At 50.6% G+C, this 11,437-nt stretch overlaps 4 protein-coding genes across 4 annotated transcripts; 1 reads left to right on the top strand and 3 right to left on the bottom strand.

The window, feature by feature from the left end:
- Positions 1–230: 230 nt before the first annotated feature.
- J4E83_002261 (uncharacterized protein) lies at positions 231–1,455 on the top strand (the record flags this gene model as incomplete). The annotated part of the gene is made up of 2 exons (XM_049329211.1): positions 231–928; positions 1,020–1,455. The coding sequence occupies 2 exons, from the start codon at positions 231–233 to the stop codon at positions 1,453–1,455; spliced, it is 1,134 nt and encodes a 377-aa protein (XP_049192183.1).
- Positions 1,456–2,115: 660 nt separating this feature from the next.
- Positions 2,116–3,209, bottom strand: J4E83_002262 (uncharacterized protein; the record flags this gene model as incomplete). The annotated part of the gene is made up of 2 exons (XM_049329212.1): positions 2,116–2,209; positions 2,263–3,209. The coding sequence occupies 2 exons, from the start codon at positions 3,207–3,209 to the stop codon at positions 2,116–2,118; spliced, it is 1,041 nt and encodes a 346-aa protein (XP_049192184.1).
- Positions 3,210–4,970: 1,761 nt separating this feature from the next.
- Positions 4,971–6,383, bottom strand: J4E83_002263 (uncharacterized protein; the record flags this gene model as incomplete). Its single annotated transcript, XM_049329213.1, has 4 exons — positions 4,971–5,707; positions 5,769–5,866; positions 5,928–6,083; positions 6,136–6,383. The coding sequence occupies 4 exons, from the start codon at positions 6,381–6,383 to the stop codon at positions 4,971–4,973; spliced, it is 1,239 nt and encodes a 412-aa protein (XP_049192185.1).
- Positions 6,384–10,070: 3,687 nt separating this feature from the next.
- Positions 10,071–11,214, bottom strand: J4E83_002264 (uncharacterized protein; the record flags this gene model as incomplete). Its single annotated transcript, XM_049329214.1, has 5 exons — positions 10,071–10,392; positions 10,442–10,507; positions 10,559–10,640; positions 10,693–10,830; positions 11,034–11,214. The coding sequence occupies 5 exons, from the start codon at positions 11,212–11,214 to the stop codon at positions 10,071–10,073; spliced, it is 789 nt and encodes a 262-aa protein (XP_049192186.1).
- Between the last annotated feature and the right edge of the window lie 223 nt (positions 11,215–11,437).

The raw sequence follows: 11,437 nt of genomic DNA on the forward strand, positions 1-11,437 counted from the left end.
CGTGCACACGTGCACACGTGATTGCGCGCCTGACGTGCTGCGCCTCCTCTCCGATCTTTGCGACGGACATGCATCGACTCCACGACTACACGCCATCTCTAATGACGGTGAATAGGTACGCGCATGCTGCCAAACTTCAGGACCGCATGTCCCTCTCTTCACTAGACACTGTCCAGTTGCAAAGACCCGCATCGCGTTTCCCGCTGCTCCGCAACCCCACACTAGCTACTATGCCGCCCAAGGCAACACCGCCCGAATTCCCCGTACAGGCGTTTCCTACGTGTACAGATTTCGAAACCTTTCTCGAGCGCGAACATGCCACGGCTCCCGGCCTCTACGTGAAGCTCGCCAAAAAGAATTCTGGCACACCCTCAATAACGGCAGCGGAAGCCGTCGAAGTAGCGCTATGTTATGGCTGGATAGATGGTCGCGCCAACGCCTGCGATGAGACCTGGTGGACGGTACGCTACACACCACGGAGAGCGAACAGTATGTGGTCTCAGAAGAACGTCGGGACGGTGGCACGTCTTATTGAGACCGGCCGAATGCGTCCTGCTGGCCTGGCTGCCGTTGATGCTGCGAAAGCAGACGGGCGATGGGATCGTGCGTACGCAGGGTCTGCTACGATCGTAGTGCCTGAAGACCTCAAGATTGCGCTTGCTCAGGTACCTGCTGCGGAAGCTCAATGGGAAAGCATGAACAAGGGCGATCGATACACAGCGCTGCTCAAGGTAGAGACAGGTACAAAGGCCGGAAGACCCAAAAGAATAGAGAGCATAGTTCAAGCGATGGCAACAGGGAGACGCTCAAGTAGTAGTACTACTGCAGACAGGACAGCTCGGAAGGTTGCCAAGAGAGCTGAAAAGAACAGCGCGAACGCCGAACCCCACGTGCAAAAAGCAGCGCCTTCATCCCTACGATCAGGACTGTGCCGACGCAGGGACTGAGGTCTCCTCCCAGCTATGCTCATTGTTTACAGCAATCGACGAGTATGCGCCCACAGCATGTCGACGCAAAAGAGACGGTCTTTTTGGCAAAAACATACAACAGCGGGGTGTCGTCTGGAACGAAGCCATCCGTGCCTCCCATCGATGGGCGTCTACATTTCCGATGCCACCTGCGAGCTCAATCACCTACCCTATCGACTTTACCGACAGAGAGAAGTCTTTGTTGAACAGCTACGCAGCCGTATTTTTGAACAAGAACAAACACTTTAGTAGCGCTGATGCGACAAGAGCAGAACTGGACACGGCCTGTGATTTGATACTGAAAGATTGGCCGATGAAGAAGGGAAAAACTCCGCGTATTGCCCGGGTAGTCTTTACTGAGGCAAAGAACAATCTTCTTCGTGCGGAGAAGGCCAACCTTCAGGAAAACGAGGAGAGCGCAATGGGAACTGCGAGCAAGAGAGCAAGACGTAAGAGACCGCTTGTGGAGTCTGAAGACGAGGACTAGGACGTGGAAGACGCGCGCGGTAGTCTTGATTGGCGAACTGAAGAGCAATGGCGGCCTTGCCCTGTAATTGAGAAGAGAATACAATTTACATTTTCCCAGGCTTCGTCATTAAAGTGCAGGATGGAGAGCCAGATGAAGGATGGAGAGCCTAATGACGGATGGGGAGCCTAATGACGAATAGAGAGCCTGATGACGTAGGAGAGCCTGATAAAGGATAGAGAGTCTGATGAAGGATAGAGGGCCTAGTAGAAGATAGAGGGCCTAGTAAAGGATAGAGGGCTTAGTAAAGGATAGAGGGCTTAGTAAAGGATAGAGGGCTTAGTAAAGGATAGATAGCCTAGTAAAGGATAGAGAGACTAATAAAGGATGTCGCTATGCGGAGATATTGCGCGATGTGTGTTAATAAGCTAATGCACGCTTTATCCCTACATTTTCCGGAGCGAGCATGTAGTTTATCCTCCTCCAGCGTTTGACGCTGCGATGACCGAGAGTTGACCCAGAGACGACCCCGAGTACTAATCTGCCGGTACAATGCTTGTATATGGCTGAGCGGACGGGAAGCCTAACGAGCGACGTAAACCTATAATATTGTTGGAAACAATTAGACAGAAGCCATGTGAACGCCCACATCCTGTCCGCTCGATGCCCGCCCCTGTCACCTTACAGTCCCTGCTTCTCGCAGATGCGGCGGATCTCATTCCATGTCTGTGACTGCAGCTTATTCCCTTGGTACCCAATGACCAGCTCACCTGGACTGCTGGAGGTCAGTATTTTCTATGGCGTGCAACACTTGTCCAGAGGACTCACTCATCCAGTATGTCATTAGACCAGAATTGGTTGTGACCGATCTTTCCCAGAAGCGTGGCACTGACCAACTCGCGCGCTCCTTGTTCAGCTGTGCGTCCCACAAACATTTGCATCAATTTTGTTGGCATCGCGAGATACCATGGGAAATCTCTCCCCAGATCTGTGGTGCAATAGCCCGGGCATGCAACATTGATGAAGACGTCGATATTTCCTTGGGCGTCCTTGGAGAAGTCGTCGACGAGGCCTTGTCGTATGTACTGCGTGACCAGCTTGATCAATCCATACGTCTTCGCGGCGTTGAAAGCAGTGGGGTCATTCAGCTTGTCGATCAATGTCTGACCACTCTTGACTTCAGCGTCTGCAGGCGTGACATACTTGCTAGCGAAGCTGCCAGTTATGGTGAGCTGGCCTGGAGTACCCTTGGACGCGTTACTCTTGAGGCTGGGAAGCAGTAGCATGGCGAGATAGGCCGTTGATAGGATATTGACTTGCAGGGCTGTCTCGTAGCCTGTTCTCTCGTTCTCGACATAGCTCGGAGGCGCGACCCCCGCGTTCAAGACGACGATATTAATCTCGTCGTATCTGCTGGTGACATCGTTGGCGAAGGTTTTGACAGATGTCCAGTTACTCATGTCGAGCTCGAGGATATCAATGACTTCGGCTTTACAGCCCGTCTCTGCGATGATAGCGCGCTTAGCTTCTTCCCCCTTTGAGAGATTGCGTACTGCGAGGATGACTTTGGAGGCACCGTTGGTAGCGAACTTCGTGGCGGCAGGCAAGCCGATCCCAGTATTCGATCCAGTGATGATCACTGTCTTTCCCACAAAGGACGATTTTGGGTCTTTAGGCGGGTTTTGCTTAGCCCATCGCATCGCTGCCATCTGCCCTTTCACAGAAGCAGGTGGGTCGGGACCGATAAGTGATTGGACATTGACATCGGTCGCCATGTTGGGTTTTATTTACAGATGAGATGGAAAGAAGGAAATGTAGATTTGGAGGAAAGAGGTAAGAAGATCACGAAGGCCCTTAGTCGATTTTGGGGCAGATTTCATTTTGTACAACACGCAGCAGTCACGACTATGGGGTTCAGGGGGGTCGCGACTCATCCACTTCCCGTCCTGCGGAACTCCGCAGTACTGAGGCGGACGAACTTCACAGATGCATCGCCAAATCATTACCTGATGCTTTCGGTCTTGTCTTACTTTTGTATCAGCTTTTGCATAATGTAAAGACGTTTGCAAAAAGCCGATAATTTAGATGCGAGTATGTACTGAGTTTAAGATCACTTGGTATCGCTCTTCGAGTCTCGTGTTGCAGGTGCAGTATTTTGTACATCACTGAATACCTAAACAACTTAGGCTGCCGTTGACTGCGGAATAGCGCTTTGGAGCTTCTGTTGACTGAGACCTAACAATTGTAGTGTAAACTACCTACGAGGAGTATTGGCCTGACTATAATTACCCCACGGTTGGCTTCCCACCTCTTGGTGCAGGGACTTATCTCGGCAGCTGGACTAGGTTGTTGACCCCCTGCATCCTTTTGAGTACGTATCGCACAGACGATGAGCAGGTAGATTATTTGGACTGGTGGTTTTCGGGGCGTGTTCTCTTAGGTCTTCGCTATCTCTTGAGCGTTGCGGATTATACTTATCCTGATATCTCATGGCCTGAAGTTAGCCGTAGACTATCTCTATCTCTTCTAGTATGGATAGTCTTATAGAATTGCGACAGTTCGACTGTGCCACCTATTGGTACTTGCGCTAAATGAGTTCAATAACAGCTCGAGAGTGCCCTAGATCAAGCTCGTATCTACAAGACTAGCTGGGATGCACTAGCGATCGGGTGACACTACAATCACATATTGCAGCGATGCCGTTCGAGTGTCTGCATGCTCGAGTCTGCCTCTCCCAGATGCTGATTCCCAATCAACTTTGATCAAAATCTACCTAGGTATGATAGACGACAGGACAGCACTTCCTGGGTGAAGATTTCGCACTCGTGTAGAAATTGGATATGACACACCAAACTCCAGAATCAATAGGTGCGATTGCGTTCAAGTGGTCGACATCATGGGTTTGCTTGTTGGGAGACTGAGGTGACAGTAATCGGTCAATCTTGTAGTGCCGGACATAGTGAACTTGGGCAGTTATCTCCGGCTGCCCAAGCGCCGCCACAAGTCGTCACTACCATTCCATCACAGACGCATCACAACGACCCAAACAATGACACTAGCCCGCACTTACTTGTCGCTCTTGGCTCGTCGTTACAAAACCATTGTCCATAGCTGTGTCAAGGGCAACACCCGCCCAGGGCGTCAATCTGCGCGCCGTCGGGCGACGCGACGGTCAACTACGCAACCTTGCTGGGGAAGGCAGAGTTCGTGGATCGGTGCCGCACCGCCTCTCACGGTCATTGCCTGCATCGATGCTCTTGGGTATCGCCTCCAACAACCATCGCTATCGCGATGTCACATGCTAAAATCACATGGAAGGCCGAACAGCTTGTACCACAGCTGATCAGAAGAGCTTGATCGGAACCAGGTACCACCTAATGTCTAGCATCGCAACTCTAGGTCCGACTTCGGCTCTTCCGACAATGTGTCAACGACGATCAGTATCGAAACTCGGCGCACGTATCACGAACGGAACAGTGCAATACCAATCCAAAGGATAAATTGTTCCAAAAACGACGAAGCCAAAACACTACAGGCTAAATGTAGATGTAGCAGAATGGTCCGCCCATGGTGCTCGACGCATCTTCTATGGTGATGGGCCCAGGATATGCTGCCCCCATGCTCAGGGTGTCGTTGAGTGTTGCATTGGGCGAGGTCGGGGTTCCGATGAAGGTAGGTCCATACAAGGCAGTTGTACGCTCACTCGGCTTCAGGTTCTGCCAAGTCCAGTAAAGCCTGTCAATCGACGAGTGGTGGAAGAAGAAGTAGGGATCTCCAGGAGATGCCGTGAAATCACCCGCCGGATCGCCGCCAATGATAAAGTGACCGGCCGTGTGCACGCCCATGAAACCGTTCGCGAAGCTGTTCCCCATTGGCCCACCTTGCAAAACCTCCCAAAACGTTTGGTAGTCGTCACTCTGGAGCAGAGAAACCACGTCGTCGTCCTTCAGCCATCCCTCTCCTGTGAAGCCGTTGATATCGCGCATGAGACAACGGGGGTTGTATCCTAGGCCGGACGGATCGGGATTCGGTCGGACACATTTGGATGCAGGAACCAACGGTCCGAGATTGACAGTGAAGTTCGTGAACGGTCCTGAGGTCACGCAGCCACCACCTTGGCCATGCGGAATCTTGATGACTGGTTGATCGTTCGACGGGACTCCAGTCCATGTCTGATTGCTGCATCCTTTAGCGCCCTGTCCAGAAATCGACGTCGCAGAGCCGTCGAGCAGAGGCGACTTTGTAGGATCTTTGTGCCATCTGGAGTAGCTGTCTAGATATTGGTGTACGAAATCAGCGTATGCATCACATGCAGTTCGTACAGAGACACCTACAGTAAGGTTGCGTGCCCTTGTAGCCGCATTCATTGCGCAAAGTCTGCTCATACGCCCAGGTAAAGTATCGGTGCCATGTAAGGAAATTACCCGTAACGCTAGACGTTGGTGGACAAAGTCAGTACGTATATCACATTCGTGTTCCAAAGGGAGACCTACTGGATGTTGAAGGTCTGCTGCATGTGGGTGGCCACGAAATCGTCATAGCGATTTCTACAACCGGGGCACATCTCCTTCGGTGTCTTTGACGGCAGCTCAGTTAGACACTGAACCGCACTAATGTATGCCTTCTTCTCAGCCTTGGAGAAGGTAGACCTTCAAGACGATCAGCATGGTTATCGAGGAGCATTAGGTTCCGGAGACTTACCATTCCTGCCGCACTTGGACGTTGCTGGGGTTGCACTTTTCGTACTGCGCGGGCTTTTGAGTGGCTTGATAGAGCTGCTGGTTGATTGCAGCGCCACCAGCCATCAGGTCCTGCTTGATGCTACCCAAGCCTGCGAGAATGTCGTCAACATGGTCGAAGGGTCTCTTTTTAAACTGCGCTCGGTCGTGGGGAAGCGCATTCCCCACGGCCAAAGGCAGAAGTAGGGCGACTTGAAGAACACCCCGCATGATGTGTGGCTTGGGAAGGAGAGGTTATGTCAAGCTCAATCTGTGGGAGCAAGCGATGTTGAAGTATGACAAGACTGGAGGACTTAACGCCGATCTTTTGAAATGAGGCTCAACTACGGTAAAAGACGTATGAAGGACAACGGGCCTACTAACTATGCCAAGTGCACGTCTCGGACCACTTCTTATAGGTATTCACACGACATGCAAGGACCCGTAAAAATCTCGAAGGCGAGGAGCTCGGGCACCGAGGTTCTGCATGTCAAGGATACATGTGAGTGTGCGAGGTGGCCTACTACTCTGCGTAGTAGATATTCGCATTCCAGAAGAATCCGAACAGGCCGGCATGTCCAACTGGGGAAGGTCTCTCATACTTTTCAAACTCCGTGTATAGACGGCGTTACAGCCACTGCCAACTACCTGGTACTAGGAGCGGCTGATTCGATCGGCAACAGATCCGATCGGCACGCACTATGGATGTTGTGTGTCTCGCTACTATTCGCGCATTCCCGTAGTACAGAGGGCCTGACGCCAAGGTCCGTCACATACGTCAAGTGCTCTCATGCGCTGCCAATTAAAGTTCCGCGGACCTTCACCTAGCCTCCATACCTTCTTCAACATCTAAAAACAGTGAATAGTCGCGGCGTTATGTCTCCGAATACTTTGTACGACAGACCGAGAGCCGTGGAAATATCGCGTCTTCCCAGCCTGTTGTGCGCTAGGTAGCTAAAACTAGCAGGGGCGGCGCGCGCCCATCACAAACTCAGCTGTGGCGCCTCGGAAGCATGTAATATGCATAGGCAAGATTACAACGGCTGTATTACGCGATGAGCAGAGTCGTGCATAGCTTCCGCGTGTTGAGGGAAATACAAGATGATCGACACATAACAGCGCATGGGCAGGCTGTCCCGAGGTCGTTTCGCGACTGGCACGAGACGATTCGATCGCAATTCAAAAATGGAACAACCATGAATTGAGGCGTTCAAGACCAGAGTGAGAACTTGCCGGCTGTTGTGGTCGAAATTGGCTTTTACGCGAATACCACCATCCAAAGATCGGATTTAGGCGTCCCAAACTTCGCACGTTACCCTCGCGTGGCTAAACCTCCATCCTCAATTGTTCTCGCCCCCAGACGCCACCAATATCTGGTATCTAGAATCTGACAGATGCGCGTGCAAGATAACTTCTGTGCGGAACTAACTACTGCTTGCCTAGAGGATGAGACTGAAACCATTCAACCTAGACTTGAACCGAGGCTTTTTGCCTGAGTTGGAAGATACTCTGGACAGCATGCTCATTTATCTAGGACAAAGACAATAATTAGTTCAAAGAGTGTGGTACTGTATCTAGCAGCAGCAACTGTCTGACTTCATCGTTCGTCCTCAAGATTCCCTACAACTGTTATTATCCACGATCGAGACAAACGTTACATTCATTGCAGCCTATCTATGCCTGCGGAAATCTGTAGCCGCTAGCTTTTTCGAAACTGCCAGCTCTCTGATATGAAGCTACTGGTACGATTTACGAAACCTGACTACAGGGCTATTATGCTCTCAAGTCTCGCATTATATCTGGCACGCGGGGCGCAGTATGACAGACTCATATACAGTGAGAGATCGTAATGCGACCAAGAATAGCACGCGCATGGATAGAGGGCCCGGGAGGGAACATCGTGAAGGTGTTTTCGCATAGAGGGCGCACATGAGAAGGGTGGATTGTACAGCTGCGAATGAGGACAGCATCTTACCTGCACCTCACACAAGAAAAGACTAAATAGGTCTAGAGCCTACGTCGACGTTACGTTACCTACAATGCATGTTTCTATGTTGATGTAGGCTGTAGACCTGTTCAGTGTCTTCTCAGGTTGGGGTGCCTGCGAATAGATGCATTGTGAAGATCACGCACATTAAAGTTTTCTGATTCAGATCTTACATGGTAGAATTTGTTTTTCTATCAGCTCCCGGCCTGTTATTATAGACAAAGCATCAAGCATACAGTCTAACTGTTTAACAAGTGTCCAAAGCCTTAACCGCTCTTTTGGACAACTTTAGCCCGGATCAGGACTATACCGCAGTGTGAATCAAATGCGCACTTCATTTCCTGAAGGATGCAGCTTCTTGGGGTTAGACCCAGGTTACATATGAGCTCTACATGATGTATATATACAGTTGATAACTTTGACATTTCCCGGATCAAGGACGGTATCACGAGCTTGTCGCAGTGGTTTCTTAAACTGACAGCGAGTTCAAGCCTAAGTTGCCTGCTCTTGTGGACGAGGTCTTCGCACTGCCTGACGGGGTATCGTTCAAATAAAGAGATGGAGACTTGCTGAACATTCGTAAGTACCCCGGAGTACTCACGAAAAGTCATAACAAGGCGTGAAGATGCGCCACTTGATCATTGAGAAGAACAACAGTAATGTCGCCTCTTTCCAACTATTGTGCTAGCTGAAGTGTGAGCAACACCACGAGATGTCCGGTGTGCCCCTCTCTTAACACAGTCCAGGTTGCCCCTCCACGACCACCCCGCTGTGCCCCTCGCGCCTTTCGCCCCTCATTGTTTTGCCCCTCTGATAGTGCCACAATCTACGCTTTGTTGGAATTGCCGTTTCTGGTAGCATCAATCCGCACTGAAGTGTCTTGGGTATGTCGCGAACTCTCAAAAGACAACGCGTGGGCATCGCGCGGCAGCAATGTACGTAAACGCAATGCGAAACAGCAAACACAGATTTTGTATGCGAATAAGATGTTGATTTGTGTAAGTAGCTCTGAGATGCGCTGCAAATTAAAATGCTAAGAGCAGACGTGTTTAATGTGGATGTGTAAGCGACCTTGAAATTCAGGAATGCGATGCAGCAGACATGCAGAGAATATAACATCATTATCCTATGTAGTGTATTAATAAGAAAGAATGCGTCCTTAACTCAGAGTAGGGCCTGGTCTTGGTTTGGGCTGGTTATTGTTGCTGTACCTTGATGCGAAGATGTATAAAAAAAACAGTGTCACTTCTGCACATACACACAACACAACCTTCCCTATAACTAGAGCTCAGCAAAAAGAATCTGCTCCCTACCAGATTCGCTGAAAACCGGAAAGTTAGTACTCTGATTCGAACCCCGGACATCGCAGTGAATACTTACAACTGGTGGCCTTCGGATTTCTATTGCTAAGAATAGTCATACTCTATGATATGAGACCGACGTGATAACCGACTACACTTGTGGGGTATTAGCGTTGATTGCTAAGAACGGTGCTGAGTTGCGACTTACCCAAGGAAGCTTATTAAGCTGATAACTTATTTGATGGCAATTTTCAAAATCGAACAAAATAGATTGACGTTACTCACGGAATAGCCAGTGTTCAAAGGTGGGTAAAGGTCGATGACTTCGTTGGTGGGGCTAGAGAGAACATTTGTTGGCATCAGAGGTCTGCAGACTAGTGTGAGTGGGTAGAATCCAATGCGGGGTTGGCGAACCGTGGTAAGCCATAATCATCTATACCTTGGAGAACATTAGAATTATGCCGTATCGCGTCAAATCTACATATCGGTACAGGATACTCTATCTTCCGTATTATGAGTAGCACAACACACCGTGACCGTGACGCCTCGTCGTGACGTAGGAACCGAGCAATACCAAAACGCCGTTAGCAAGTCGACCGCCCACACCATATTACTTCATTCGATCAAAGACTATGGCCCAAGTCGTTGCCCTCCATCCGGAGTTCTATTACTCAGCGGCACGCTCGTTGTTGGCAGTACACCGTATCGGCCGTACGTCTTTTGGTCGACACTGACGTAGTGCGGTAATCTTCCAAGCAAGTTCAGCTTGGTCTCAACCCATCTCAGTATCTTCTCGTGCGGTACGAGGAACTTGATGTATCCGGAAGCCCAGAGGTAGCCGAGACCTGCGCCGCAAAGATGGCCGACTAGACTGACGTAGGGGACGAGGATGCTGGTCAGGACAATGAGGATCAGGGGCGTCGTCCAGGTGGGGATTTTGTATGGTCCGACGCTGCGGAGAGTTAGTTGTTGGATTGAGAAGAGGGGTTGCGTGGTGGTACCTGAAGTACGGGTTCGCCTTGTGCGTCTTCATTACTTCTGCAGACAGAAGGAGGAACACCCATACACTGTTGCTATTAGCACGACCTCATACGGCCCTGGAAACCCATCTGGCATACCTCGCGCCCATGACTGAGGTGTTACTCCTCAGTACATACTTTTCCAATAATGTGTACACGCCCCCGGGTATCGTTCCAAAAGCTGCCGTCTGGTCAGCTCATTATCTATACATATCACCCAGTTGATATCTTACGCCCAGTGAAAAGCGCCAATGTAACGAGTGTTCCGTATTCGGACTCGAATCGCTCGATGAGTGGCGTCACGGCGACGAGGTTGAAGATCATGTGGATAAAGTTCCAATGTAGGACGGGAAACAGATTGAGTCGGTGCACTACGAGTGTATTGTATTAGCATTATGTTCATATTGGATCAGACGAAAGTCAAGTGCAGCATGTCCCCTGCTACGTTCTCCTCCGTCTTCAATGCCAGCTCCGTGGGTTCCGCGCCCCATGATGCGCCCACGCCGCGATGCAAGACCAGAACACAAGCACTGTGGCCGACCACGTTCCCCTAGTAGTAACAAAACAAACATACTCTGCGTCAAATCCATCTTGGCCGGCTCCAGGGCGCCAAAGTCCCTAATCCACGGGAAGGGAATTGTTGCAACCCATAGTCCTACAATGGCGGCGACTAGCACTTTGGTGCAGAACGGCAGGCGCAGGATATACGACCGTATACGGGCAGGGCTGATCTGGGGAATCGAGGTCATAGGCATGGTCGGAGCGAGCACGCCGGGCGTTGGCAGAGTTGTTATGCAGGCGCGTGTGTTGCTAAGAGAACAGACACGAAGATTACTATCCATGGATGGGACTAGGGTCCAGAGCCGCGCTAGTGACGATCCTCCCGCTGGAGTCGACTTAGCACCTTCCCAGACGGATATGTGGGATGCTGGGCAGAGGGCAGGTCACGACCCGGTTTTCGCTTTCTGTCCTCTTACA

Source organism: Alternaria metachromatica, assembly GCF_023757995.1.
Source record: "Alternaria metachromatica strain BMP 0045 chromosome Unknown scaffold_3, whole genome shotgun sequence".
Taxonomy (NCBI): Eukaryota; Fungi; Ascomycota; class Dothideomycetes; order Pleosporales; family Pleosporaceae; genus Alternaria; species Alternaria metachromatica.